General features: G+C 43.2%; 11 protein-coding genes across 11 annotated transcripts; 1 reads left to right on the top strand and 10 right to left on the bottom strand.

Annotated features, from left to right (window-relative positions):
• Positions 1-1,222: 1,222 nt before the first annotated feature.
• On the bottom strand, positions 1,223-4,237 carry O0I10_000965 (uncharacterized protein; the record flags this gene model as incomplete). Its single annotated transcript, XM_058481064.1, has 12 exons — positions 1,223-1,328; positions 1,394-1,714; positions 1,800-2,620; positions 2,691-2,804; positions 2,861-3,020; positions 3,082-3,281; positions 3,338-3,525; positions 3,584-3,633; positions 3,697-3,773; positions 3,830-3,984; positions 4,045-4,135; positions 4,190-4,237. 12 exons carry the CDS (start codon positions 4,235-4,237, stop codon positions 1,223-1,225), a joined length of 2,331 nt encoding a protein of 776 aa, XP_058348628.1.
• A 1,698-nt stretch (positions 4,238-5,935) lies between these two features.
• Positions 5,936-6,994, top strand: O0I10_000964 (uncharacterized protein; the record flags this gene model as incomplete). The annotated part of the gene is made up of 1 exon (XM_058481063.1): positions 5,936-6,994. One exon carries the CDS (start codon positions 5,936-5,938, stop codon positions 6,992-6,994), a length of 1,059 nt encoding a protein of 352 aa, XP_058348627.1.
• A 335-nt stretch (positions 6,995-7,329) lies between these two features.
• Positions 7,330-9,116, bottom strand: O0I10_000963 (kynureninase; the record flags this gene model as incomplete). The annotated part of the gene is made up of 8 exons (XM_058481062.1): positions 7,330-7,766; positions 7,824-7,876; positions 7,937-8,109; positions 8,172-8,390; positions 8,459-8,592; positions 8,653-8,741; positions 8,798-8,912; positions 8,966-9,116. 8 exons carry the CDS (start codon positions 9,114-9,116, stop codon positions 7,330-7,332), a joined length of 1,371 nt encoding a protein of 456 aa, XP_058348626.1.
• Positions 9,117-9,550: 434 nt separating this feature from the next.
• O0I10_000962 (uncharacterized protein) lies at positions 9,551-13,826 on the bottom strand (the record flags this gene model as incomplete). Its single annotated transcript, XM_058481061.1, has 12 exons — positions 9,551-10,688; positions 10,741-10,816; positions 10,889-11,283; positions 11,356-11,398; positions 11,456-12,102; positions 12,167-12,322; positions 12,406-12,517; positions 12,638-12,862; positions 12,931-12,950; positions 13,160-13,246; positions 13,303-13,653; positions 13,714-13,826. The coding sequence occupies 12 exons, from the start codon at positions 13,824-13,826 to the stop codon at positions 9,551-9,553; spliced, it is 3,363 nt and encodes a 1,120-aa protein (XP_058348625.1).
• A 639-nt stretch (positions 13,827-14,465) lies between these two features.
• On the bottom strand, positions 14,466-15,217 carry O0I10_000961 (uncharacterized protein; the record flags this gene model as incomplete). The annotated part of the gene is made up of 2 exons (XM_058481060.1): positions 14,466-15,107; positions 15,167-15,217. 2 exons carry the CDS (start codon positions 15,215-15,217, stop codon positions 14,466-14,468), a joined length of 693 nt encoding a protein of 230 aa, XP_058348624.1.
• Positions 15,218-16,144: 927 nt separating this feature from the next.
• On the bottom strand, positions 16,145-17,652 carry O0I10_000960 (uncharacterized protein; the record flags this gene model as incomplete). The annotated part of the gene is made up of 6 exons (XM_058481059.1): positions 16,145-16,697; positions 16,769-16,987; positions 17,055-17,105; positions 17,250-17,277; positions 17,331-17,429; positions 17,490-17,652. 6 exons carry the CDS (start codon positions 17,650-17,652, stop codon positions 16,145-16,147), a joined length of 1,113 nt encoding a protein of 370 aa, XP_058348623.1.
• Positions 17,653-17,751: 99 nt separating this feature from the next.
• Positions 17,752-18,895, bottom strand: O0I10_000959 (uncharacterized protein; the record flags this gene model as incomplete). Its single annotated transcript, XM_058481058.1, has 5 exons — positions 17,752-18,215; positions 18,281-18,358; positions 18,421-18,667; positions 18,734-18,812; positions 18,867-18,895. 5 exons carry the CDS (start codon positions 18,893-18,895, stop codon positions 17,752-17,754), a joined length of 897 nt encoding a protein of 298 aa, XP_058348622.1.
• A 200-nt stretch (positions 18,896-19,095) lies between these two features.
• Positions 19,096-21,638, bottom strand: O0I10_000958 (uncharacterized protein; the record flags this gene model as incomplete). The annotated part of the gene is made up of 12 exons (XM_058481057.1): positions 19,096-19,459; positions 19,530-19,621; positions 19,683-19,781; positions 19,838-19,954; positions 20,013-20,183; positions 20,241-20,453; positions 20,505-20,605; positions 20,659-20,742; positions 20,804-20,951; positions 21,021-21,139; positions 21,200-21,281; positions 21,384-21,638. 12 exons carry the CDS (start codon positions 21,636-21,638, stop codon positions 19,096-19,098), a joined length of 1,845 nt encoding a protein of 614 aa, XP_058348621.1.
• A 3,286-nt stretch (positions 21,639-24,924) lies between these two features.
• On the bottom strand, positions 24,925-25,575 carry O0I10_000957 (uncharacterized protein; the record flags this gene model as incomplete). Its single annotated transcript, XM_058481056.1, has 1 exon — positions 24,925-25,575. One exon carries the CDS (start codon positions 25,573-25,575, stop codon positions 24,925-24,927), a length of 651 nt encoding a protein of 216 aa, XP_058348620.1.
• Positions 25,576-25,721: 146 nt separating this feature from the next.
• On the bottom strand, positions 25,722-26,317 carry O0I10_000956 (uncharacterized protein; the record flags this gene model as incomplete). The annotated part of the gene is made up of 3 exons (XM_058481055.1): positions 25,722-25,768; positions 25,831-25,879; positions 25,949-26,317. The coding sequence occupies 3 exons, from the start codon at positions 26,315-26,317 to the stop codon at positions 25,722-25,724; spliced, it is 465 nt and encodes a 154-aa protein (XP_058348619.1).
• A 29-nt stretch (positions 26,318-26,346) lies between these two features.
• On the bottom strand, positions 26,347-26,666 carry O0I10_000955 (uncharacterized protein; the record flags this gene model as incomplete). The annotated part of the gene is made up of 2 exons (XM_058481054.1): positions 26,347-26,370; positions 26,433-26,666. The coding sequence occupies 2 exons, from the start codon at positions 26,664-26,666 to the stop codon at positions 26,347-26,349; spliced, it is 258 nt and encodes an 85-aa protein (XP_058348618.1).
• Positions 26,667-27,637: the final 971 nt, after the last annotated feature.

Here is a 27,637-nt window from a genome sequence, read left to right as displayed (position 1 = left end):
TTGAATATACTTGTCAAAAGACGCATCAGGCGAAATGATGGTGATAATCTAGGGAGTGATAGGAAGGGGTTTCAAGGCGAGGGGGTGTGCATAATTATGCAATGGAAGCGCCGGAAACGATGGTGATGCTTTTGTGAAAAGGAGAGTATACCCCACGTCCATACATATACATCCACATGCGAAGAGGAAAAAAAGGTCAATCAACACATAGCTTACGTGTGTATGTCATGCACCTTTGAAATGCCATCATTTTTCATCCAACAACCCCCCAACCCTCCTTTCACACCGGCAACATCCGTTGTTGTTGACAAGGAACTTATTCAATCCGATTTCCCGAATGACGTAAAAAAGGAAACGTACATTCACGAATTTCTGTTGGACAAGAAAGCAAACATTGGTCGATCCCTTATCAAATGATACAAAGTGTGATACGCTACCACCACCAACTGATAACAAGGGCGGCGGACGAAATAGCTTTTTGTGTCTCAGGTACTTGGGGGGTTTTATCTTCCAAGAGAATGGATTTGTGAGTCTTAATATTACATTACACTACTACTACTACTACTCCATTCTACACTACACTCCTCCACGTGGCCATGTCAAGCCCATAGATCTCTCATTTCTCATTATCGATTGAAACCACAGCGGTTGTACTCGGCTAAAGAAACCCGTGTCCTTTGTTTATCATATCCCGAACACCATGCATTTAGTGTGATTGTCAATGGATCTTGTTACTGAAAGAGTGATTTACATACAACCAACAGGTAAAGAAAAAGAGAGACTAAAACTGGATCTGTGCCACCTTGTCGCATATTTTTACCCCTTTTCAAAGGCGGGGAATATAAAATCTCATGGGCCCGCGCGCTATACTGCCTGTGCGTTCATGTTTCCCATCCAAAATTCGATTGATCCCATTCATCACGAAACTGAATAAGCATTCCAATTCGATCCAATGTTGACATTTATGATGCATCCAAAGATAGGTATCTTCTTTTTTTGTTGTTTGGACCAGGTGTAGAGAATAGATGGTTGCAGGATCGGCAGTTGCTTCGGATACAATTGGGGGGAGAGGAGAGGGAGGGAGGGTAACAGAGGTAACGACGACAATAATGGATGATGATGATGATGATGGTGATGCATAAGATGACAATGATGATGATGATGAGAATGATGATGATGAAACAGGATGCAGTCAAGATGTACGATGATGCTGTTGACGACTTTAGATATTGGACCACGTGAGACGTTGAACATGATCCGTCTTTCGTTGAGTCGATTTGATAAATCCTAGAAACTGAAGTTCTGCAACGGATCGTACAAAGCGTGCTCTATTAAAAGATAAAGTGGTCAAAATGGTGGGATCACATGCTTGAAAGGAGACCCAATGACTTACTGGACTTCTTTTTCATCCAATCGTTCGGATCGTTTTTCTCGTTCTAGAATGCATCCGAAAGCAACAAACCAATCGTAAAGATTGATCATTCGACCACACTCGAGATATAACTTGTACAAGATGCAGGTGTCGTGTTCGGAAGGCATGATGTGCTCTGGGCGTGTACAGCAGCTGCAATTCAGGTAGTGATGTGCTTGTCCAAGACCGGTTTGAACGGATGCTCGTGGTTGTGCTGAAAATGACTTTTCGTGCAGCCTGACATTGGTGTAATAAGCCAACTCGTACATTGGCACAGTGGTAATCGATTGCATAAGGCACTTGCTATAAAAACATTACCTCCTTGTTAGCCACTGCGGCCAATAAACCATATCCAATTCTCAACCCCCAACCCGCTTCAAGCTCTTACTTTAAGGTTCGGCTGATCCAGTCTGCCACTTCCATTGCAATCTTTGTCTTGTCAGTACCCGTTTTCTTGAGGTACTTTACTGATTCATCTTGCACCTTTTTGGCTGTCACAGTGTGCCGTGTTGTATCCGTCACCATGGCATCCAACTTTTTCTCCCGCTTCTTCATCTTCGCCTCCTGAGCTTTGGTGGTTTCAGCATCCAAAGTTTGTTGCAAACGTTCCATCCAATCTTCCAAGAGTGTCATGTTGTTGTTGTTGTTATCTTCTCCTTGCCCTCCTTGTTCTTCTTCTTGTTGTTCTTCTTCCTCGTGGCTGAATTGCATTGTTACCGCATGCAGCTGCTGCAAGAAACGCCTCAACTTGTCCCCTTCACATTTTCTCAAAAGATCAGCCGGCAATCGGATAGCTTCACCCAATGCTGCTGTATCGGATTCAAGGGCCATACGTAATAACTCCCTCTTCGGTTTCCTGAGACCCGTAATGTCGGGAAATTGTTGATGAAGTATACGGATCAATTCAATGCCATATCGAAAATGATGTTGATATCGCTGAAGGCCTAGAACGAATTGCGGCAATGCTTTGGTCATCAAATATGCATCATCATCCAGGAGACAGAGTGCTTCATGTGGATCTTGATCGGCGAGTGCATTCACATGCATCCGGAATGATGGAAGCATACGTAAAAAGGTAGCATGATGTATACAAAGGATGCCTTCCTCGTGCCATTCGGTAAGCGTACTTTGCAATCGTTGAGCATCATATCCCAGGAGTGGCAGCAGGATCGACAATGGATTTGCATAAAAATGATGCATCAAGGCATACTATTTACAACCCATCATCATGAATACACACATACATTCCGATTCGCTTCCTTCCCCCCCCCTTGTTTACCTTTAAACTAGCGGTCACCTTGCCCATTGAAAAATCATACAGATAGAAATGATCCACCAGAAACCGGAAGGGACGAGGGCCGAATTTGAGAGTATCCGATCGCTCAATGAACAGCTAGTGCATATCCTTATCAGCTTTTTTTCACATGAAAATGCTTTCCAAATTCTTACCGTTTCAAGCACACGATTGAGCCAAACTTCACTTTGTTCCAACCAAAACTTCTCCACACGCAAAAGACTGATAGATGCCTTGGTCAAGGATTGGTGCAAAATCTCACTTGAGGTGGCAATGCCCATAATGAAAACAATAGGCAGTCGTCGTCGATACTCGCTAATTCATAAAAGTAAGTACGCATGTATATATATATACATACACACACCGCAATGCTTACCTGCAAATAGAAATAAAATCCTGTAGCACTTGTGCTTCGAATGTCTCAATGTCTTGTAGCACCACCACCAAGTTGGATTGTTTGTTGCGGCTTGCATGGCGATACCATCCTTCAAGGATTTGGAAATCGTAAGGTGGAAGCTTGGATCTCTTGGCCGATTTTGCGCCACTATGACCACTACCGCCAAATTGAAACATAGGCTATATATGGTTGTCAATATCGATGCATGCATATATAGCGTATAGCTCGCATTTACCTCATCCGTCAATTCTTGTTGATCATCATTCACCATCGTCTCTGAAAGGAACTGCTCGATCATCGTCTTGGTCATGTTCCTGATGTTTCCACAATCCTTTGACTGAAGCAAGGCCACGTAATGATTGTCTCGTCGTAAATGGCTCACAATTTGCTCAAATTGGGTTTCATGATCCGGTGTGTTGATACCTACCAAAAAAGTCACTCCACTGTAAAACGAATCCTCGTCAACTCAATCCTTTCTTACCAGCAAACACCAAAGCCGTTGGAATTTCATGAAAAGGTAATGCAATAAGACTAAAAGAAATGATTAGATCAACTACTCCTGCCATAATCATTCATCATCATCCTTTTACTTACCCTTGTTCCTGAGCAGAGTGGTTGACAAAATCAGCAATCGAATTGATGACAGCGCTATTCGTATCCAGCAAGATGTCCTATAAGCATAGTGTGTGAGCCCCACTGCCCAAAACATGTATGCGATTGTACATACATTGATAAGATCATTCATCCTTTTCCACTCGGCTTGGAAAAACTTGTGTCGCATCGATACGCATGCTGAAGGCTCATCACCACTGAACAACGGTTGAAAACCATCATTTTCAAGGACGCTGGTATTTGCACGTTGACTGGCACTCGTCGCTGTAGCTGATAATAGGCTGTTCGTTAGCTAAACGATGTTGAATGCAATCGCCGTTATCAAAAGACCTTTTCGAGTACTGCGTTTGCGCTTTTGACCAGCATTCAAAGAGGAGGAAGCATTGGAACGTCGTGATTGAGGCAGGACAAGGAAACAGCCCTGAGAAATGGGTGAGTTGAAGTCAATGGCGTCATGCGACGAGTTTCAATGTACCTCGGATATCGAATCAAAAGCGTCTTTGCCGGAAGTGATGGTGGCCATGTGAGTGGTTACTGGAAAAGTTGACAATTGCAAAAAGTGCTGAGGAGAAGGAGGGCGACAAGAAAGAAAAGTCAGCCACGTGACCTTGTTATGCCACTCAAAGGCAAGCTCATACCACTTCCCCACCCGACACATGTAGATAGCATAGAGACAACCCTTGATGAATAAAAACGTGGGCTATTTTCATGAGAGTGTTGATTACCTAGTATAAATTTCCAGCTTCTCAGGCTATTACCGCCTTGTTTGGTTATGTATTTCAACAACATCATTAGGTCACTGATGATAACTGCCAAAAGAGATTTATCGTGGATCAAATACGCTATAAGCGAGCTCCGAGTCTCTGGGTCATTCATGTAGAAGATGTATCTAACAGCTTGAAGACTTGCTCCGTTTCTTGGTTGATCGACTAGCACATACTCACCATAGGGAATGGGGTTATCAAAAAATCGAAGGTGAATACGACTATAACCGAACGAGAAAGCGGCCCATGACTATGCCAAAAGATGTCGAAAACCAAGCAAGAAAGATGGCTAAAAGCAAGCGAAAAGGGAGCGAAAATCTATTCAACTATAGTCGACGTTGTTAACGTGCTCTCAAATGGTATGCTTCTATAGCCGATTTACCACCTCCCGCCTTCTCACGTTAGGCGCAAGATGCGTTTGAGAATTCACTGATTCACTACATGTAAAGTGCATAATGCCTATCGGATCGTCAGCACGTTGTATGTCTCACAATGATCTCATTTGCATAATCTTTATGGCGAGTGAATGAATTTCAGATCAAGATAAGGCAAGGTGTCACCTCCGATTTTGTAATGATGAGTGGGCTTTATCAGTGAATTGCTCTCCCCGTCCCCATAGAAAGCAACATCAAAGTCTTCAGTAATCGGTAACATCTAGAAAGGACTTTATCCACCACGAGAGATTATGACGCTTAGATAGTGGTTATTATCCACCATCGGCTTTTCGTTGGGTGATGTATTAGTTAAAAAAGGAAAATCTGCAAGGCACCAAGCAAACGTGATGCATTTTCGATAGCCGCAGCCCATTTCATATCATGCAACGCACCTCCATATGTTTCTTTCTGCAAGGGTTCTTATCTCGGACGTGTTACGTAATCATTTGGGATACTCGGTGATCGTCAACATCCCTCTCTAACATGAGGATGATCACCCTACTACTACTACATATATACGCAATGATAATGATACCATTCAATTCGAAAAAAGAGGATGTTTTGGGAGTGAAAAGATGGCGACGACAAACAATATGGACACAATTAGCCACGTTTCAGGGCCAAGAAAGGTAAGGTGCAAGGCACACAATGCATAATGCATGTTCATTGATAGGTGTATATCCGTGGAACCAATAAACAATGACAATCATACTTGACCAATGAAATTACACTCCTTCTCCCTGGGGTTCATTTTGATATCATTTCAATAGAGTACACTAAACGGTACCATTATTTCATTGGGATTGGGGGGTGGTGTGTATCCATAGGAACAATGGGTAGCATGATGGTTGCCAAGGCAATACAAGAGGAGCATTATTATGTGGAGGAGGTTTTTATGAGAGAGATTTATGGATGTGTACATGTGTGTGTGTGTGGCTTGAACAATGAATCCCATCAAAAACCCCTCTGCTCTCAAAGCAATTTATTTTCTTCCTTTTTCCCCACACACATAACTTTTGACAAATGTTCAACGCTATACGTACACTCACTCGAGTTCCCTTGACAACAAGACCTCCATGTGGACGCATGTTGCACCAATCGGCTTGTCGACGCACCATTGACCCGGCTCATTGGAACAAGACGAGCCTCATGCGCCTTCGCAAAAGCCAACTTGAAGACCTTGCACGTGAACATGAGCTTTCGACGGGTGGTACCAAACTTGAAATTGTGCAGAGACTCTTGCAACAGAGCAGCAGCAATACGGCTTCATGGGAAATGGATGATCCTATCGAGCGTCGCGTTCAAGATGTGATTGCTACGCAACGTAGTCAAGCTGAAAAATCGGAGCCAGGGTCGCGTCCCACCTTTGAGGATAGCATGGAAGCTTCTTCTGATGTCATTGATGAGGAACAAGAACACAAAAAGAAGAACACCGCCAATCAAGAAATGGAAGCTGGCAATTGGGTGGAAGCATTTGAACTAAAGTTGGGTCATTCTCATCTTCGACAAAAACCCAAACGATCCAACATCTTTTCTTCAGCACCTTCCAATGTTCGTTCATCCTCTGCCATCTCTCAAGCAACTGCTACTGCTGATGCACCTCTTCATCCTACCCCACCTGCACCAGCAGTTGCCCTGGACAACAATGAACCTATGCCAGAAGATATCAATCAACATTGGGTCCGTGCATTCGAACAAAAGGCTACCAGTCAACGATCTCGACGCCACATGCTTGGAAATGACACATTTGCACCTACGGACATTGAGCCCAACGTATTGGATTTTATCGACACACAGGATACTCCAAAGCAACAACCTCAAGAACAACCCTTGAATGATCAAGTGGAACAGGAACTTGTGGATGCCTTGAAATCTGATTCGTCTACTACTACTACTCCTTCCACCACTACAACAACAACAACAACTACATCCAGTGCCACTGCCGACAATGAAAAGAAGGAGGATCCAGCTAACAGCAATGTTGTGATCACTTCCATGATTGGTTCAGGCCTGTTGGTGTGGGTAGCAGGTGGTGAGAAAGGGTTCAAACATCTTGCTGATATCCTTATGAGCTCTTCCTAGTGATCGACGCTCTCCTCATTGACGCTTCTCCTCCTGATCGCCATTCCCCCTTTGTACATACGTTCACACATTCACACATTCACTCTGCATTGAAAATGAACTTGACTCACTCCATTTTTTTTTCTCTCTCTCTCTCACTTGGAAATCGATGATTGGGATATGAATCAAGCATGCAAATGTAAGACTTTATATAGACCTTGAAGAGGATGAAAAGGACATGCTGACAAGCCCGTCTACTATTAATACAGTGGGGATTCCATCCATCCTTTGATAAGCTAGTTACTTGATAAATAAACCCCCATCATTTTTAATAATGAATTGTATTGTACAGTGGTCTATTGTGAGAGAGGGAAAAAGGAATCGAGAATGTCTTTGAGGTAAAGCACAGCACGTAGTGCATCTGTGTAGGTGTTGTAAAGAGGCACGGGAGCAATTCGGATCACGGTGGGTTTGCGCTCATCACAAATGACACCACGAGCCTCCAATTGAGCAAAGATATCCATCATTCGTTGAGGAAAGTCGAGCGATAATTGACAACCACGGTGTTCGGGATCACGTGGCGTGAGGATGCTGAAATGGCCAGCCTTTTGATGGGCTTCCAATACCGTATCCAATAACCGTTCCAAATACCCAGTCAATGATACCGACTTTGAACGTAAAGCAGAAAATCCAGCAGCATCAAACACTTGAAGCGATCCGAGTAATGAAGCTGTTGCCAAGATACTGGGATTACTCATTTGATAACCGGAAGCACCAGGAGAAGGATTGAACTCTACATGTATGTGTGAGCGAGCGTGAATGTAAACAAAGAAAGAAAGGTCTTTCATACCTGGCTTCATTTCGAATCGGGTTGCCTTATCATTACCCCACCATCCAGCAAGTCTATTGGAGAGGAAAGGAAAAGGGTCAGCTTTTTACATCCATAATAATAGTTGTACTTGCCTTGGTCTAGCATCATTGGCGTATTTTTCATGCACGAATAAACCAGCAATACCACCAGCACCCGAATTCAAGTATTTGTATGAGCACCAACAAGCAAAATCGACATCCCAATCGTGAAGTTGCAAAGGAGCATTGCCTACTGCATGGGCCAAATCCCAACCAACAACGCAACCCTATTATTCATTTTAAGGTTAAGCTTTCGTTTTGTCTCGTTATCGGAGTCCGTGCACCTTACCTCTTCATGGCCAACGCGTGTAATCTTTTCAATTTCAAACAATTGTCCCGTGTAATATTGGATGCCGCTAAACATGACCAAGGCAATTTGATGGTCGTTACGAATCGTTTGAATGATGTCCTCAGTGCGTAGGGTGCTCTCGCCTTGACGAGGTGCCAATGCAATCAAAGCCTCTTCAGGATCAAAGCCATGCAATCTAAGTTGGGAGCTCACGGCATACTAAATCAAGATCATCTCCATGTTAATAATACGATCAAACCATACAAAAGTGATTTGTGTATACTTGCATGATCGGATGGGAAAGCCTTTGCTTCGATGAGGATCTTGAATCGGTCTTTGGTTGGCTTATAAAACGACGCCATCATTGCATGTAGGTTTGCCGTCAAGGTATTCATTGGGGTAACTTCACTTGGCTTGGCACCTGATACTCATCATCATCAGCGTCCATTGTTGTTGTTGTTGTTGACAAGGTAATACTCACCAACAAGACGGCCCAAAGGTTCCTTGAGAGGTTCATCAATGACGGCCCATCCACCATGACCAGGATGATCCCAATGACCCACCACACCACTTTAATCGTATGAGTCTTTCTTGTTGTTGCATGCAAATCATCATATTCAACGTACCGATCAGCCCATACATCGAATTCTTGCATCACCAATTCACGTGATCGTTTTGGCATAAGACCAAGGGAGTTGCCACAGAGGTAAGTGCATGGTTTATCGAGATCGGCATCGGATTCTATTAACCCCCATGTCAATAAAGAGGAATGATAAATAGTGAGATAAACATACCAACTACGGGATGACTACCCGACACTGAACGGCGAGGAGGAATGGCAAATTCGTCACGGAACTTGGCTAATGGATCTTGAGCATCGAGCTTTTGAGCGAATTCCCACGAGGAAAGCTCTTGAATGGAAGCATTGGCAATGGTGTCGTTCATTACAAAAAGGTGTCGTGTGGAGAAACAACAAAAGGTTCATGCTCAGGACGACAATGGCAGGCTATTTTATTCTCCCCCATCTTTCCCACACTGTGGGGTTACACTCACCCATTGGCTCTCTCACATACTCGCATCACACTTCTCTACATACTGGGCTTATCGCCTGATCACCTATTATCTCAATGCATTCGGATGGAAAAAATTTTATCAATGAAATGGAACACAATTACTCTCGAGATGGTAGATAATGATCATTTTTCCCAGTTACTCGGATGATGGATGATGGGTGCGTGAGAAATCTGGGATCATGCAACATCACCCACCACCGTCACCTGTACCTGCATTAGCTTACCCTGTACATACTCTAGTATCATCCATTGACACGCTTCTTCATATTGACAAAATAAAACTCTTTTCTTTATAACATGATCATTCTATGGCATGTTCCAGCTCTTTGGCCAATCGAGACAGAGATTGGGTGCATAGGACACGAGTTTCTTCTCGTCATGTGTCACCGAGCGTGATTTCTTCCATGCAGTATACTCTTCCATGACTCCATTCATTTCGGCAATGCTTTTGGATGCGTAAACATGATGTCGTGAAGAATACTTCCATTGGCGTGCTACCGAAAGCCGGTCCAAGAGTAAATTTTGTTGCTGGTGATGATGATGATGCGTCGTGTTACTACTATTGTTGGGTGATGATGATCCAAGTGCCTCGAGAATGGATAATCGCTGTTGTGGAGGTGACGATAACGGCAAGAGGAGTTTGCTGGATGGGGATGAAGATGATGGTGTCACGTCCGAAGAACATTGTTGAATACTACTGCTTTTGGAAGAAGAAGAGGAGGATGAGCAAGAGAGTGAAGATGATGATGATGATGAAACGGAAGGTTCTGAAACAATGGATGGTGTAGATGCATTGGATAATGTGATGGTGGCAGTGCTGTTGTTGTTGTTGCCAGTCGTATTAGCCGTAGTAGTGGTAGTAGTAGTACTACCATCTTCAGAGGATGCCGAATGATAAGATGAAACTGTATATACTTCAATGCATGGTGATGATGATAATGCATCATTTGCGGATGAGATCCACTCATCAACGCTGCTGCTGTTTCTGCCGTCAACTACTTTGATAGGGGGTGGTGGTTGTTGATGATGCTTTGTCTTTTTGTCGTCTGATGTACTCAAAAAGGGGAAAAGACGAGTACTGTTGCCGTCACGTGTGTTATTGTTAATGCGTGGAAAGAGCGTACGTCTCAAAATAGATGAACCTCGTTGTCGTTGTCCTCTCGTCTTATTACTACTGCTGTTGTTGCCGTTGGTGTCAGCTTTGGTGTTCTTCGTTGGCATGGTCATGCTTTGTGAAGGTTGTGGTGCAATGAGATGGTTGCGCACTGATCTCCTTGTTGCTGCTGCTGTTGTTGTCGCTGATTCGGTGACAAGTCGTGTCAACATGCTTGTAAAGCGTGGCATTGGATAAGGATCAAGTTGACAACTCTCTGGGTGAACCACATCATTGTTGTGTTGCTCCAATAATGACGCCAACATGGATTCCAGCAAGATGTGTACCTCCCTAAAATAAATAAATGAGTCATTGTGGCCAACATCAAAGGATGAACACGTACAGCGCACATCGTTTATAGGCCTTGTTTTCGTGTCCTTGGATACACTCCATCAGCGCTTCGTAGCAAGGGATTGGTTCTATTATTATGGTACGTAGCATGTTAGAGAACTTATTATTATTGTATGCAGCAATCGATATTCGATACGTACCTGTTTTGTCGTCACACCATGATTGGAAGCATGAAAGTCCATCACAAGTCTCCTTTCCCCTTTGTGTATCTGGCCATTTGATTTCTCGATGTGACCAAACCCTCCCAACTCGCCAAAACAGACATCGCCAGAAAAAGTGACGCACGTTGCGGCTCCAATGTAATAGCAACTTTTCAAAAATATAAGGCTCCAACAAAATACGGTTGCACAGCATGTCGAGTAATACGGCTCGTGAAGTGAGGAACGCGAAATGACTGTAAACAAATGACAATGCACGCAAAAGATTGACTGTGTGATCGGATTTGGCCAATAAAATGTGAATCGTGTGCAGAATAAAGGGTACGTCGACTGGTGATGATGATGACGTTGTGCTTTTCTCTTTGCATGGCTTTGTTCTACATGATGTATGTATGTACCTATCATCAGCCTATGCCTTATAACATGATCCTATGTATGCATGCACTTACTTATCCAAGCCAGCCAATACTATATCCATAAAATCCAAAAGACCTTTAAAATAAGATGAGTGATCCATGTTGAGGATAATAATACGGTATCATCACTTACAAAAGACGGCCTCTGTAGCAGTAAGGCTGACACGTTTGATGATGGATCGTATCCACACATTCAGCATATCATGAAACACCCCATGGGAACGTGTTGCACACCACACCATGCATTCTGCATACTTGCGCGTGGCCATTTCCAATGCACGTGGCTTGCCTCCAACCGCCATTTGTTGTTGTTGTTGTTGTTGTTGCTGCTGTTGTTGGCCTGCTGCCATGGCAACGGATGGTTGTTGTTGTTGTAGATCGTTTCGTGTTATATCCATTGTCGACATGATAGGATTAGCCAATCGTTCATTTTCCACTGCTGCTGTTGTAGTTGGGTTCCACATTGATGTAGATGGTTGTTGTTGTTGTTGCTGCTGTTGTACCTGCATACCGGTTGCTAAGGTGGTGGTTGATGATGAAGGGCATTGTTGATGAAGTACAGTGGTGACTTGGTGCAATTGTCGCTTTAATAACGAGTTGACTTTATCTGAAAAGTAGGCAGCAAAGTAAATATAGCCTGGTGATGATGCTAGGAACATGTTGCGTCGATGCAACTCCTGCGTTGAAACGGAGGGGTACGCACGTACAAGCATTGAGCCAAGGGTTGCATGATAGTGACGATAGAAAAAGAAAAAGAGATCACTGTCATCACTCTGCCACCTAATGAAAACGTTAAAATCTCATGATGTTGATGAGCAAGCTCATTCATTCTTTCTTTCTTTACCTTCGGATCCAGTTTCCGGAGAGTGGCACGGGAGGATCTTTGCAGCTGCAGCTTTTTTGAATCACATTTGTGTAGCATCGCGGGTCTGCAGTCATTAGCGCATGCAAATGACAACCAAACACGGGTAATAAGCTTTCTCGCATATGCATCGTGCATCTATAAAAATGAAATGAGACAAGGGGGTTCATCTTGTAGCATAGGGAGAAGAAAGAAAGAAAAGGATGCATTTAAAAACTTACTCATCCATTGAATGGCCCATTTCTGAACGCACTCTTCTAATCGTTTGTGGTTTGACACGTAGTGCTTGTAGTAATATTGCAGCAACGCACGGGATCTTGAAAAAGCACATGGCTAATAAAGAAAAATAATGCATGTCAGTCGGACCGTCATTTTGTTTCAGCGCATGGATACACAAAAAGAAATCTCAATATAGAAAAGTGTACAAAAAAGGGGGGAGGAAAAGACACGTACCGAGCACTTTGGATGAAAAAGCAACCATATTAGCATAGATGGCTTTTTGATTGAGTTTGCTGATAGCATATCGAAGCGTGCCAATTAACAAGTGTCGGTATTCCTCATAGGCTGCTGTTGCACTTCCTCCTCCTCCTCCTCCAGATCCATGATGATGATGATTGTTGCTGTTGTTGTTGTTGTTGCTGCTGCACCATAGATTGTAATCATTGGCGGTCGTCTTGTCTGCATTTTTGTTGATAAGCAACCCCAACATACGTAACAAGGCTAATGCAAGTAAATGTTTGATTTACCATATTCACTGAATTCGTATCTGATATGTAAGAAAGAAAGAGAAAAGTAGGATGAGTGTGAGTGTGATGTGATCTTGTGCCACGCGTAATGTGGGTGGTAAAGCCATAGAATGGGGGAGAGATGATAAGGGGGGAGGAAGGAAAAAGAGGCTGATGGATCAGCAGCAGTAGTAGTAGTGGTGGTGGTGGTAGCCATATCTCTGGGTTGGGGAGAGGAGGATGATTTTACCTTGCCATGATATCAATGATACATTCCAAGTAAATGGGTCGTTCAGTATGTGGGACATGAGGAATATTGTTCATCAATACGCGCCACCTACACATACAATAAAAGTATGAGATTACTCAATAGATTAATAAAGGCCAAATTACCATCTCAAAAGCATGATTCTTCCAGTTGACACGTCATCCCGATGCTCTTTTGCCAAGTGTTGCTGTGCCCCACTAATGATCACATTTGCCTTTTGACTCCAAAACCCCTGATTGTTGGCAAACATTTTGTTGTTGTTGTTGTTATTGTTGCTTTGTTGATCCATCGCAGCAGTGTCGTTGGTGGTGGAAGTCATGCTTGACTTGATAGGATGACCTCCTCTTTTTTCCCCTGTTCCTGTTGACCACGATGGTGATGATGATGATGATGATGATGATGTATCTGATTTCTGAAGCCAAGGTATAACATGCTGCTTAAGGATTGTATGCCGTTGTTTGGGTTTGTTTTGGAACCTGGATGAGGATGTTAGAATATGAACGGGACTTTGTGCTATTCGGCCGGTGTTTTCCTACTTGGTGAATGCTTTTCGTAGAGCGCTGTAGTCTGGGTTGGTGTCGACGAATGAGGAGGTGTGGGTGTTGGTCAAGCTTTCAGCAGAGCTCCAACAATGAGATGCCGTCGACATTGGCAATGGCGAAGTTGATGAGCAGCAAGGAAAGGAAGAAGGAAAGGAACAAGGTGCGGGCGCATCAACAACATTTGCTGCATGATAACGAGACACTTTTGCGGAGTTGCTTCCGATGGTTGTTGTAGCAGTGATGGTGATGTTGCTGCTGGGTTGCTTCTTATTGCAATGTGATGATAGAGAGCTTTCCTTATCGTTGTTGGCTAAAAGTCGTTTCATACCGGTATAAGATTGGTACCTGCGTCTTTCATATAAAGAGAAAAGGGAAAATACATACACACTCACACCCATACATACATGCACGCACACACTTGCATCAAACACGGGTGCATGAGTTCCTGAATATGCTGGTAATTATACCCAAACTTCATTGGCAGTGAAAAACGTGGAAAGGGGGCGACGGGATCAATACGGGGGAATGAGAGCGAATATAATTGTATGAATACATGTGAGTGAGAGCGCGTATGTGCCGATGTGAGGGATCAAATAAGAGGAGGAAAACGAGCGAAATGAGACGAAATAGGATGAACGGAGAACTTTGAACGGGGTAAAAAGAGAGTGAGTGAGTGACAAAGAGATCAACTTTACAACTAAAAAAAGCGACCAGGTAAACTGACATGTGGGGTTGAAAGAGAACAATCATTTATCCGTGTATGCGCATGTTAGTAATGATTCCTTCAAAGCCTTAAGTTGCTCTTCAAGCTGGAGTACACGTTGACGATCCTCGTATTCCTTGGCAGCTACAGCATCCCTTTGCTCTTCCAACGTCATCTCTTTCACCTTTAAACGTTGATTACGTGTCTCAAGCTCACATAACCGACGCTTCAACATTTCAAACCGGTGCGCTTCTTGTAACCTTGCATTACGGCTAGTACGTCTTTTTTGGATGGCACCAGCTCCACCAAGTCGTTGACCATAGAAACGTAATGAACCGCCACACCCATTATCGTCACATTTAGTTAATGAGGAGCTGCTGCTTAGTGGTAATAATAACATTTCATCATCGCTTTCCTCGTCATCTGATAATGAAATATAGCTTTCTGAATCGTAGCTTATGGAGATGGGACTTGCCAATGTTGCATCATCCATTGACGTGTTGGGCTGCTGTTGCTGTTGTTGTTGTTGCTGCTGTTGATGTAATAATGACCAGCGACTCGTAGTAGTAGTGTTGTTTGCAGAGGGTATCATGATGCTGTGGGGTATTGTTTGCTGATGTTTCCAATCTTTAATATCGTATAATAATGAAACCATGGAATGACTTGACAGGGATGATGGCGTTATCTTTTTCAGTGTATTGGGTGGGTACGTTGACTTTTGGAAGGAAAGAGAAGGAGAACTACCCATTTGGTATTTAAGGCAGGCAAGGGCTTCCATTGAACATCCGATCGCATAATGTGGTTAATGATTGGCTGAAAGGGCTATGAGTCGTTCTGATTTTACCGCCTTAGATTGAGCGTTTCTCTTGAGATATCCACCCCAATTCCCAATCACGCAACCGCTCGCTTTGTTTTGCTCTCTCCAATTGATGATCACGCATATGCAGATACCATTTGCCATGTTCAAAATGGCCCATTCCATGGCCTATTGCATGATCAGACGCATTTTATAAAGGAGCTACTACAAGGTGTTACAGGTATGATGCAAGCAAGCAGCTGCTCCTTGTGATGTATGTAGCTCCCACCACCACATGGTATTCGAAACATTCGTGTTTGATCATCTCCTTGTAAAAATCTCATCCATTCAATAGGACCGACATGATGTTTGAGTCATTCTGTGTGGTACCATTTGATCACCTAATATCCAACAACAGCAGCCCATGTATTATCGCGCTCTCCAAAGTACACATAAATGTGGAAAATTCGTCGTGAGAACCTATCATATTGAAAATGTGATGAAGGCTGTGGATCACCAATCAGGTTGTGCAGAGAATAGATGGAACGCAAGCCTATCAGTCTCTGTAGCTGTCATCACCACGAGCCTCCTCATTAACACAAGCGGAATGGCAAGTGACACACATCCCTTTCGAGATAGACTTGCTCGTTTTGGTACAAACTGCCATATTCTCTAACACCCACATTCTCCATAATAATGGTGCAAGGATACATAGACCTTTTTACAAGCAAGACCACAATAAACAATATCAACAACAACAAAGAAGACACACTAGTAAACCTATAATGCCTTGCAAACCTACGTAAAAGGAACCTTCAACGGAAGTGACACCACACACACATGTCGGGCACATGACCCTTCAACAAAGATCGTTGCCTAATTTGGTACATACAACGTAACGATAGAAGGAAGTGTATTTGAAGATCTCATTTTCTAGTCTCATGCAACAAGGTAGTATCTAAAGGCTGATTCTCCTCGTCGTCGTCAGGCTCAATGATATCCAAATCTTGGTTGATGTTGACTCTTTGTTGCCAGGCAACATGTTTTCGATTGGCGTACACGTAGATCCCTTTTTTGTAAATCCACAAGCAGCGAGTGGCCACCAAGACGGTCAACGAAATCAATACAATGGCGCTGGCGACAGTAAAGATGAGAAACCTTCGTGTAAACTCGTAAGGATCATCCACAGGGTCCCGAGATAGTGAGATGCTGACAAGACGGTATACCATGTAGCCAATCGCAAATACACCGCAAAGGATAAAGGCCATCATCCAATGAATGCTTTCGCGATACACAGCCAAGATGGCGAGACTGAGACCCAAAGCACCGAGAACGAAAACAAGCACCGTTTCACTCACCGTCTCATCATAGTGAAGCTTTTGAGAAGGAATCAATTGTGCAGCAAACGAAAAGATGAAAAAGAAATCAAGCTTGAGCAGTGTCAACAAAAGACTTGTGATGATCAATGCATGGCGAATGCTACACCATACATGAATGACGTGCATGAATACAATTATCCGTATGGCATGTAGAAGAGCATACATACATACCGGATATCGGCTGAAAATGCCCTGTAATTGTCCCATGCAAATTCCTTTCGTAAACGCCAAGCGAAAAATGTCAACATCAAAAAGAAAGCAGGGATGAGACCAATAATGCTGTATTCCAATGGCCGCATCTTGCTTCGATAATAGGTGATCGCTTCTTGTTGTCCTTGAATCGTATCCGACCATCGAGGATCCGTGGGTGCCCAGAGCTCTTCCGAACCACTACATGTACAAGCAAGCTTGGTTAAGATTGGTCATTACAAATCACTTTTTTTTAAATAATACATACCATCCAACGTTTTCGAGGATCATGTGCTGTTGAAGCTGGATACCACCATAGCTGTTGTTACATCATCAACAATGTTGTCAATCATAGTCGAAAGAAAAAGATAAGAGGGTGATCCCTACACTGATAAAGGAGCATCAACAACGCAATCAATGTTTCCAATTTGATATCGCCTATCCCATACCTATGACAAGCAACCCGAATACCAAGAGCGTACAGAGTTGAGCTAAACATAGTTGTTAACAAGGATGTGGATAACATACAAAGAGACAATGCTACCTGTATTTCGACTATGCAAGGCATCAACACACAAGACGACTTGAAACACCTGTGCAACAATGAAGAGCGAGTGGTAGATCAAATCCGATTCACTAACACCTACGTGAAAAGGTTCAATACAATGAGCAAAGCAAGCCATGTGTACTACGTATAGTATACCCTGCCCCTTGCGATCCATGTTGCAATTGCTGACCAATGCAAGGTGATTCATGACAACCAATCCTTCGAGAATCGACAAGAGTATAGCTTCCACAGAGACAAGTACCAAAGTTGCAACCGAGTCCTTGCTATTGAATACGGGTGTTTGTTTTAATAAAGACATTGGAAAGAAAGAAAGAAGAGCAAGCAATGCTATGGATGTGATCATGTGTGTGTGTTGGGCTGAGCCTTTTGTTGTTGTCATGTTGATAAAAAGAGTAGTCTATATGGGTGATGCTGCTGCATCATGTCTTTCATCTGGTTTGTCTGGTTCAGTTGCAGCTGATCCTGCAGCCGCACTCGTACTGCTATTGTTGTTGGGATTGGCTGATGATGTTCCTTCTCCTACTGCTTGTTGTTGTGGATCATCATCGGGAGCTATAGGTGAAGGGGGATAAGGCCGACGTGCATTATGGGTCGTTCTTGAAGGATCATCAGGCTTGTAGATTGGCACATTAGGTTTGTTTACTGGAATATCATTATTGCTGGTGCTGTAAAGTGGTTGAAATTGTTGCACGGTAGGTCCTAATCTTCCTTGCTGTTGTTGATTCCATCCACCTCTACCACCACCTCCGCCATCTTGTCGTCGCCAATCATCATCATAAGGCTGTGACATGAAATCATCAGCATTCTTCGGAGCTTGTCCCAATCGTCGTCGTCGCCGCCATATAAGGAACAGTACAAGTGCTTTCATATAAAATCATATCAGCATTGATGCGTGTCACGTTGCACATACCAATGTCAATGCTCACCTATTAATGCAACCCCAACTACCCCGCCAACAACACCTCCCGCAATGGCTCCCTTGTTCGTATGTGATCCACCACCACCTACCAATAAAAACGATAAACATCATCAATCTCTTACCACCTTTTTTCCATTCCTATCATACCTCCATTCGATGGTCCAATTGTGGGTTGTCCACCATTATTCCCGGTTGGTGATGGTGATGGATTTTGTGTTGTGCTAGCTGGTGCATTGGAATCAGTATTGCCGGTAGGTGTCGGGCTTGTATTGGTGGATGATTCTACTGCTGGCGTTGAAGAAGTTGGTGCAGGGGTTTGGTCTGATACAGTGGATGGCACCTCTGATGGTGATGGTTGTGCTGATGTCGGCTCACCACCTCCATTGCTTGTGGGCTATCATGTTGGAACAAAGAAAAATAAGCATTTTCATTGTGTTGAGTATCCTTCCCATACACATACCTCAATAGAGATTGTTGGTGTGGGAGTTGCATTACTCTCGGGAGGGTTGTTATTGTTGCCACTCTGTGCTGGAGGTTCTCTGCATGTTGCATTAATAAGACGGTGGTTGTAAAAGTAAAAGATTGGCACTTACTGTGACACAGCTGAAGACGCTTGGTCCATGGCAAGAGTCAAAAGCAAGATACGGGTTGACCCAAGTAATGAGAAAAAAGAAAAGAGAGTTGCAAAGCTGACATAAAACAAAGTAAGGGCTAATGACTCTTGTTTCAGTGCTGAGTTGGCTGTTGTTATTCATCCAAATAGATAATCAAAGAAAAAAAAACAAAACAAAAGGAGCTCTATGTACAATTGTAGTTACTAGTCTATTGACCACTTTTATTGGCGGCGGTACCAGTCAGCAGATCCCGCGTCAACTTGAGAACCTTGATTTCTGCATCAACGTGCTTTCCAGTCTTTTCATCTACGTCCAGCGTCTTTTTCGTTGCTTCATCATCCACCTTTCCTTCCTTGTTGGTTGCCTCCTTAAGCGCCTTATATACATCCTTCTTGACTGTGTAAACCTTGGTCACCAAATGCGCTTTGTCTTTGAGCATGAAACGGGTTGCCTGAAAGAGTGCTCCATTGGCAATGCTGAAGCGTTCATTGTCTGATAAATTGGTCTCCTTCTCCAAACGCGCGAGTGTGCTGTCGATGATTTCCACAGGTTTAGGTGGTGCGGGACGTGATCTATCATAGAGAAAAAGCCATTGAGCCTTCCTTCCTTTTTTCCCCAAAAAAGAGCTCGACGATCACTTACTGCATCAGATCACTTAATTTCTCTCTTGATGTATTGAACATGCTTGTCAATTCGGAGTTGCCATAGGGATAACGATATGCAGCCAATGCCATCTATGACAATGCCAAGTCAGCATGGTTGATCCCATATCCATATTCCCTTCCTTCCTCTTACCTTGGTTTGGGGTCGTTTCCTTTGCCACATATCCTGCAACACCTTTGTATCGACCGGAGGCTTTTCAAAATCGGGACATCCAGAGGCTTTCCATATGATCTATAATCCTCATAGCTTAGTGAAAATCCCATGACATCACATCCTTCCCTACGTACCCAGTTGCGTTCATGTCGCAATAGCGTTAATACGATGTCTGTGTACAATTGACCATGAGGTTTTGTCATCTCTAGTAGCTCCAACATGGCGTGCTTGGTATCCTTGACCCATTGCAACTATGATATGGCATTAGGACTAGAGCCCACAATACGAAATCAACAACAACAAACTTACTTGATCACCTTCGAGAGTAAATACAGGCTGAACAAGAGATTGCTTTGTGGCACCTCGGGCAGAGAGTAGCTTTTGTGTTCGCTCCTTTTCTGATGACTTGAACCCCGTCAGGTATTGGAATAGAATCAAGAATTGAACAATGACATTGCGCCGGAATCGTGTATCTTCTATCTAGAAATGAGTCAGCAATGGGGGAAATCACTTGACACCTCACAAAGTTATACTTACTTCAAGCTCTAGCAATTTGCGGCTACTAAGTAATCGTGGAAATTGAAATTGTTGGTTGATCTCCTTCAGCATCTCTTCAGCTTGATCCCTGTCGACCATGTTGACGTCCTCACTCCTCCTCCTCTTGTTCGACTCTGTTGCATTTCCTTCGCCTGACACGGCCTGCTCTGAATTGGAGATTTGCTTGAACTTGTCAAGGATCGCATTTGCTCCCTACATGTTTCCTATTAGCAAAGACCCTTTAGCAATATTGAATCATCTCACCTTTTGTAATTCCTCAAAATTATTGTCATGGAATATAGTAGGCGGGTTCGAAAAGTATTTGCGTGTGGACCAGAATAGTTTGTAAAATGTCTTTTGATCATCTACGATGCATCCATGATTAATACACTCCTTGCGCAAATGGGTCATTACATACCGGTCAATGTGCTGTCAGCATCAACATCCTCATCTTTGTCGTAAAGGACTGGTTCAGTGTTGAAATCACCACGAAGATTGACACCTAGCATGATCCAAGTAAGACTCAATGATAAAGATAGAAAAACTACGCACAGCACACGTACCGGAACGTTCATGCAGAGGAAATGAATTGGCGAGGAACATAAGGATGCGTCCACAAAAGACTGTATCTTTCTCCTTGGAGAGTCGTCGAAGCATTTCATTGCACATGCGCAGCATGACAAGACCTTTACCACGACCAGGCACCATATTCTGGAGATAAACAATGAAATTAGTTGGCTGTCGAATTCTCATCCATCACCATTGGCTCCCAATACTTGCCACAATCAATCTTGGTTTTCGTCGTTCGATATAATCAAAAAGCTTCTCACATCCAGAGATTGTATGAATGTCCAATAGCTCTTCCACCATAGTTAAGGGAACCACAGCTTCAAGGTAATCTATCGTGGATCGAGTAAGCAAAGCGGCTATTCAACCAGCAAATAGAATACGTTCGTTACCTGCTTCGGTTGCTGCAAGAACAAGATCAAGCGTGCTGAACAACTTTGGGAATCGATCGGGAGCTGATTCGGGGATAGTTTCCTACGCGATGGGTGTATGTATGTATGTATGTGTGGGGAGAGGAAGCACGCGATGAGATGTTGGATCGAAACGATAGCGTCTTGTATTGTCTTGGGCATTTACCACCACTGAAAGCACCATGCGTCGAAGCACAAGTTCAATAGCACTCTTTCGCCAATCTGCTTTTCCTTCTGGTATCGTGATATCAAGCATATTATCGGAACCGCTGATGGGGCCAATGTGTCGTTTAGCCAAGTCAACAAAGGTGCTGGTAGGGATCTCGCTGCCGCCGTTGCTTTGTCGTATCTCGTCGATCGATCGAACGCATTCGCTTATTGCACTCTCTGCCTGCTGTTTGAACTCGTAAAACTTGGACATGGTAACAGATGTGGGATGTAGTGGGAACAAAAAGGCGATAGAAGTGAGAGGTGTGCGCTCCCAGTAAAACCAGATCCCGTCCTACAAGTCACTTTGCAACCGCAGATCATTGTCAAGCATGAATTTTATTGCCATGGATACCTTGTCCATCATAATAAAATGACTACGTATAATAATCTTGTTCAATTCATCATTTTGTGTTTAAAGCGGTCAAGTACTTATATAAAGTGCCTAACAACGATGATGTTCATATGATGCAAACCAATGTTGTCGTGTTATCTATCCATAACAAGGAAGGATGGAAGGAAGACACTATAAGCTGATAATGGAAGAAGTAAAATTAAATAGGTTGAACTGATGATGTTGAATGGTATTTCTTTGTTTGAGCGTTGTTCAAACAAATCCACCCAGACCAAGAAGGTTGAATGATCGGTTGGAGCAGGACAATCGTTCTCATGCATTAGATTGGGCAACAAATAATATGAATGGGAGGAATGGGCCATCAAGTGGCAGTTTATGAAGTAACTATTGATTTGGATGTTGTATGATGATTCTTTGTTTGACCGTAGCTCATCCAAATCAGCTTGAATCATGAAAGTTGAATGAGGGAAATGTTGGGCTGGAGCAGAGGAATCGGTTATATGTAATGGATTGGACAACAAAGGTAAATGGGAGGAATGGGCTATTGGCTCGCAGGCTATATACATAGTTACATCAATTATACTGGGTCGCCACTTCGATAGTGAAACTTCTACACAAGGTTCTTTGCGCCACGTTGAGCAACTTGGTTCTATTGAAGACACCCATGGGGGATGGTAAAATTTAGAGATGCAACCGCCTTTATGCTTTTACTACAGGCTTTAAACGTGACGTTGTATGAAAAGTGGAATTTACTCATTGTCAAGTAGCTAAACTCTAATAAAGCCAAACATGCAGACCGGCTTGCTTCTGTAACAGAGCAAAGAAATCAGGGCTACATGGTCAATGCATGTCAATTTATCGCTATAAGCACCAGCTAATGTATTGCCAGCTAACAACCATTTCCTGCCAATCAACACTGTTGGCAAATCCAACTGCATGGGAATGATGCCCGTGCTCCAGACGTTGATTTCCATTATTCGATTGTCATGATCCGAGCTGATTTGACTGAGTTACGGTCAAACAAAGAGCACGTCAGCTGAGATAGATAGCGCCATCCTGTATAGGGATTGATGTATTCTTGATTTGACCTTAACTCAATCAAATCAGCTCGGATCAAGACAACTGAATCATGGAAAAAAATGTCTGCACCAGGAGCATTGTTCACATGTCATAGAATGGACAACAGCTGGAGATGGGAGTAAGTGGCTATTAGCTGCCAGTAACGGGCTGTTACTGAACATCATTCATTGCCCTTTCCAATCATGCATAATGAGCTGAGTTACACAAACACGATCCCTCTGCATCTTTAAGCCCCACAGTCATACTACTTTACATTAAACAAAGACCACTCATATATAAGGTGGTATCTTAAACTTTACAATCAAACGTGGATTTTTATTAGAGCAATGTGCTCGGCTTGGCCAACTGCACCTTGTGTGCAAGTTTCGCGTTCAATGTCGCAAACAGCCCAAAAAATATTTTTTGGTCGTCGAAAAAAGTTTCAAGAGGTCGACCCCTAGATCCAGTTTGCATTGGTAGCGACATTGGCGGAAATCTGGGACGGGCGCTTGATTCGTGAAACTTTCACACAAGGTGCAGTTGGCCGCCGAGCACATTGCTCTAATAAATCCCACGTTTGATTGTAAAAGTTTAAAGATACAGGCACCTTTATGTTTGTAAGCGTGATGCTATATGAGAAGTGGTCTTTGTTTAATGTAAAGTGTGGTGACTATAATAGAGCAAAAGATGCAGAAGGACCTCTTTGGGTAACTCTCAGCTAAAAAGTCAGGACTTCAGGGACAAATGGCGAAAGGTACGCAACCCTCACTTTATGTCATACATTGGCAGCTAAAGCCACTTTTGTGCATTCCCAACTTTTGTGCATTCTATTGTAGGTGGACGATGCTCCTGCTCTAGACATTCATTTCATGATTAAAGTAGGTTGATCCGAGTTGATTTGGTTGAGTTACGCTCACACAAGATTACATCGGTTGAGCTACATCGAGCGTGTTTGATGTCCAGAGTGATGTAATCTCTCTTTTGATCACAGCTCAGTCAAATCAGCTCGGATCAACTCTACTTTAATCATGGAAATGAATGTCTAGAGCAGGGGCGTTTCTGTTCCCATGCAGTGGATCTCGCAACAATGATGAATGAATAAAAGTGGCCGTTAGCTAGCAATACATGCCTGTTCCTAGATGATCCATAAAGTAATTATACATTGACCCTTTCATTCATGCAAACGTAGCTGTGTTACACAACACGACCCTCTGCATCTTTTGCTCTGCCAGGGTCCACCTACTTGACAATGAACAAAGACCACTCTTTCATATAACATCACGCTTACAGTAAAACTAAACTCTTTACAATGAAACGTTTTTATTGTAGCAATGCGCTCGGCTTGGCCAACTGCACCTTGTGTGAAAGTTTCACGTTCAATGTCGCAACTAGCCCAAAAATATTTTTTTGGTCGTCGTCGTCGAAGAGGTCGACCCCCGGATCTAGTTTAGCTGGTGGCGACATTTGCGAAATCTGGGATTGGCAAGCTTGATTGCAAAACTTTCACACAAGGTGCAGTTGGCCAAGCCGAGCACATTGCTCTAATAAAAACCCCACGTTTCATTGTAAAGTTTGGAGATACAGGCACCTTTATGTTTGTAAGCGTGATGTTACACTGGGGGTAGTTGCTCTAGACAGAATCTATTTCATATGGCATAAATCTTAAAAATGGGTGGAATCTTGAGTTGTATGGCCGCTGTATGGAATGAAAGGGATCTTGGGGACATCTGAATCTGCATGGAGGCTAAAGGAATATGGGTGGTGTCTAGAATATGCGAACAATCTTGGGACAAGCTTGGTTTTGTGACAGCCTTTTACATGAGAACAAGCTGAAAGGAATCTTGGGGAAATCTGAATCTGCATGGAGGCTAAAGGAATATGGGTGGTGTCTAGAATATGCGAACAATCTTGGGACAAGCTTGGTTTTGTGACAGCCTTTTTACATGAGAACAAGCCGAAAGGAATGACAAAAGAAGCTCACTTATCCCGCTGATCGGGATCTTCACGTCTGTTAAAAGCGGTAGTGTGCATCATCATATATATTGCAGAGGGTGGTCTATATCTACAGCAAAATCTTCAGCCTTTGTCATTGCTGCTTGACCAGAAGAAAAATGTCGGCCACTGCTTGCCCGCGATACCCCCACGTCTGAAACAATACAAGACAATGGTAAGCGGCCTTCAATGCTTTGCGTTTGTTCGTTCCATAAGGCCATGGTACGCCATCAATTACATCCGTACTGCATACCTCCACCAAAGCGAGCAATACCTCTTCATCATCGTATATATGTTGCAGTAAAAATTTAACTTTGGCCGATGTATGCTCTTGATTGTACTTGTACTTTAGCTGGATCATTTGATTTATCAACATCAACAGGTATAATGCATCTGACAAAGGCCGTCTTTCATTCCTTAGCGCACTGGTGAACACCAACGGTATATCATAATTGCCCATTCTCCACATTCGCGATGCTTGCTGTATATCACAATTAGGAATGGTCAAATGCTGTGCACCACGACACCATCTCCAGTAATCACGAATAGCCAACTTTGAGCCAGATTTGTACTCAAATTGATCCATCGAATACAAGGCCCCCACAATCAGGGCTGCCCACATCGCTGCTGGTGGTGGTAATAAATCTCTTCTGGGCTCGACCTTCTTCACTATCATCGTTGTTTCCTTGCATTCTTTTTTCTCGATAACGAGCTGCTGCCAAATCAACCAACACATTGCTGGCATTTTTCCTGGGCTTTTTGAGTTTATGTGACCCTTGATCTCACCAATAGCACGTTCCATAGCAAATGCTGCATAAACTGGTAATGGACCAAGGTGGCGGAGAACACGATGCAAATGTAACGAAATGTTCATTCATTGTAAACACTGAGTCAGAGAGGTTTGTCAGAATGCCTTGATTTGAGAAACGTTGTCCACCCTGTAAATAAAACAAGTGTTGTTTTTAGTTAAACATTCAGGATTGTCATATTTCTTACTAACCTTTAGCAGATTTTTCAACAACTTGACATCTTTTGGCTTGGTCATCCGACTAAATGCAATCTCAAAGATATTGACCAGGTGATATAAAGCTTTTACAGCCTCTGGGTCTGACACATACTCCAAGCAGCACCGTAGGCAATAAGAAGCGGGCAAAGTGTATCCAATCCACCGCACGAAAGTATCCCGATTTGTTTTTGATATCTCCACAAGAGCCTGAGAACGATGATGGTGTTGTTTGGCTTGAAGCAATCAATTGTTGGCTGATGGTGTTACGGGTAGCCGGACTTAAATACAATGGATTGTTGTTTTTGCCGTAAGTTCCTTGCATCATATTCCATAGCTGATGAGCAATGCCGTGTCCTAACAAATGCATAATATCCATCGGGAAAAATGTGTAGCCATGGAAGCTAGGAAGCGTTGCGAATGGACTGGGGCGACGTTGACCAATAGAAGAACGTAAAGCTTTAAACATATTGGATTCTCTCATATCAGATTCCACCTGTTCAGGAGGAAATATCACTGCACTGCCATTGTGTTTTCCTGTCAATACCCATATATGTTAATATACCTTCGGTATGACTTCGCCATTAACAATGGAGTACCTTTAATGTAACAAAAACGGCATCCGTGATATCCAGTATGACTATAAGCCCTGCCATTTTTGAAGCTGCTGGCATGTCGCCGCACAACAAGTGTGCCTTGACGCGTAACATGCTACTGCCAACTTGAACATGAAAGCCGTCAGTGGCGATTGATTCCAACTCCTCGAGAACTGGTTCCAAAAAGCTAATTGCATCGACAGTCCTGGGACCAGGAGTAACGCATATTTGCAACATGTTCTTTTGATGATATCGGACTTCAGGTGGTAAATCCAAAATTATCACGAACGAGCATCATAGAGTGGCTGCTGCGTTTGAACGGCTGGAAGTCATCTGTGAAAAGCATCAAGCTCAAGTTGATATCACCATCAAACAAATGCGTCTTCTTGATCTCTTTCATGAAAAAGGAGAATCAAATATCGTACATGATGCCATCGTCATTCGCCGAATAATGTTGCCCATATTTCAAAAGATCACGTGCTTCATCATCCCTAACAACTAGTTCGAGCTGATCACGCAAGGAGATACTCGATTGTTTGCTTAGGCTTGTTGTCTGGATAGCAAAAATTACGCAGGCAATATGGGCATCGAACAAGAGAACATGAATCGGACAGCAACATACACCCATTTTGACACACTGGATACGACTTTGGCTTGATCGGATAAAAAATCCCGAAGGGCGCTAACTGCTCGGTAGCAGCTTACGAGATGCGGCTGTCGATCCCTTATTATACTTGTTGACCTTAGCTATTACTTTCTCGCATAGCTCTTGCGAGCCTCCGCGAGTCATTCCAAGTGTGTATATGTCAGCGCTTACAGCAACATGTTGAGGGATCGTTTCAGTGTTTGAATGCGAAAAGACCTTGAATACATTGAAAAATCGAATATATTAGCAGCCAATGTTCCTATCAAATCCAAATTCAATCCTATACCTCATCAAGTCTGGGAAACATAAGCTGATTCCATATATCTTCATGATCCCATTGAGGAGCAGGATCGGTTTGCATATGAGGCTGAAGCTTCCTTCATCGTTTTGATCACCATCTTCATCATTTCTGTCAACATTTTGTTGCGGATCTTCTTCATTCTCAGCACGCTCCCCGTCGATATCTTCATCCACATCCATTACATCGACAGCTCTGGCAATAAAAATGATTGAGTATCGTTTACTTTGAAGAGAAGGGGAAAGGGGAACATGTTGCAATTAT

Source organism: Lichtheimia ornata, assembly GCF_029851405.1.
Source record: "Lichtheimia ornata isolate CBS 291.66 chromosome Unknown scaffold00002, whole genome shotgun sequence".
Classification (NCBI taxonomy): domain Eukaryota; kingdom Fungi; phylum Mucoromycota; class Mucoromycetes; order Mucorales; family Lichtheimiaceae; genus Lichtheimia; species Lichtheimia ornata.
The sequence above is the reverse complement of the archived record's forward strand: the minus strand, read 5'-3'. Positions and strand labels throughout refer to the sequence as shown.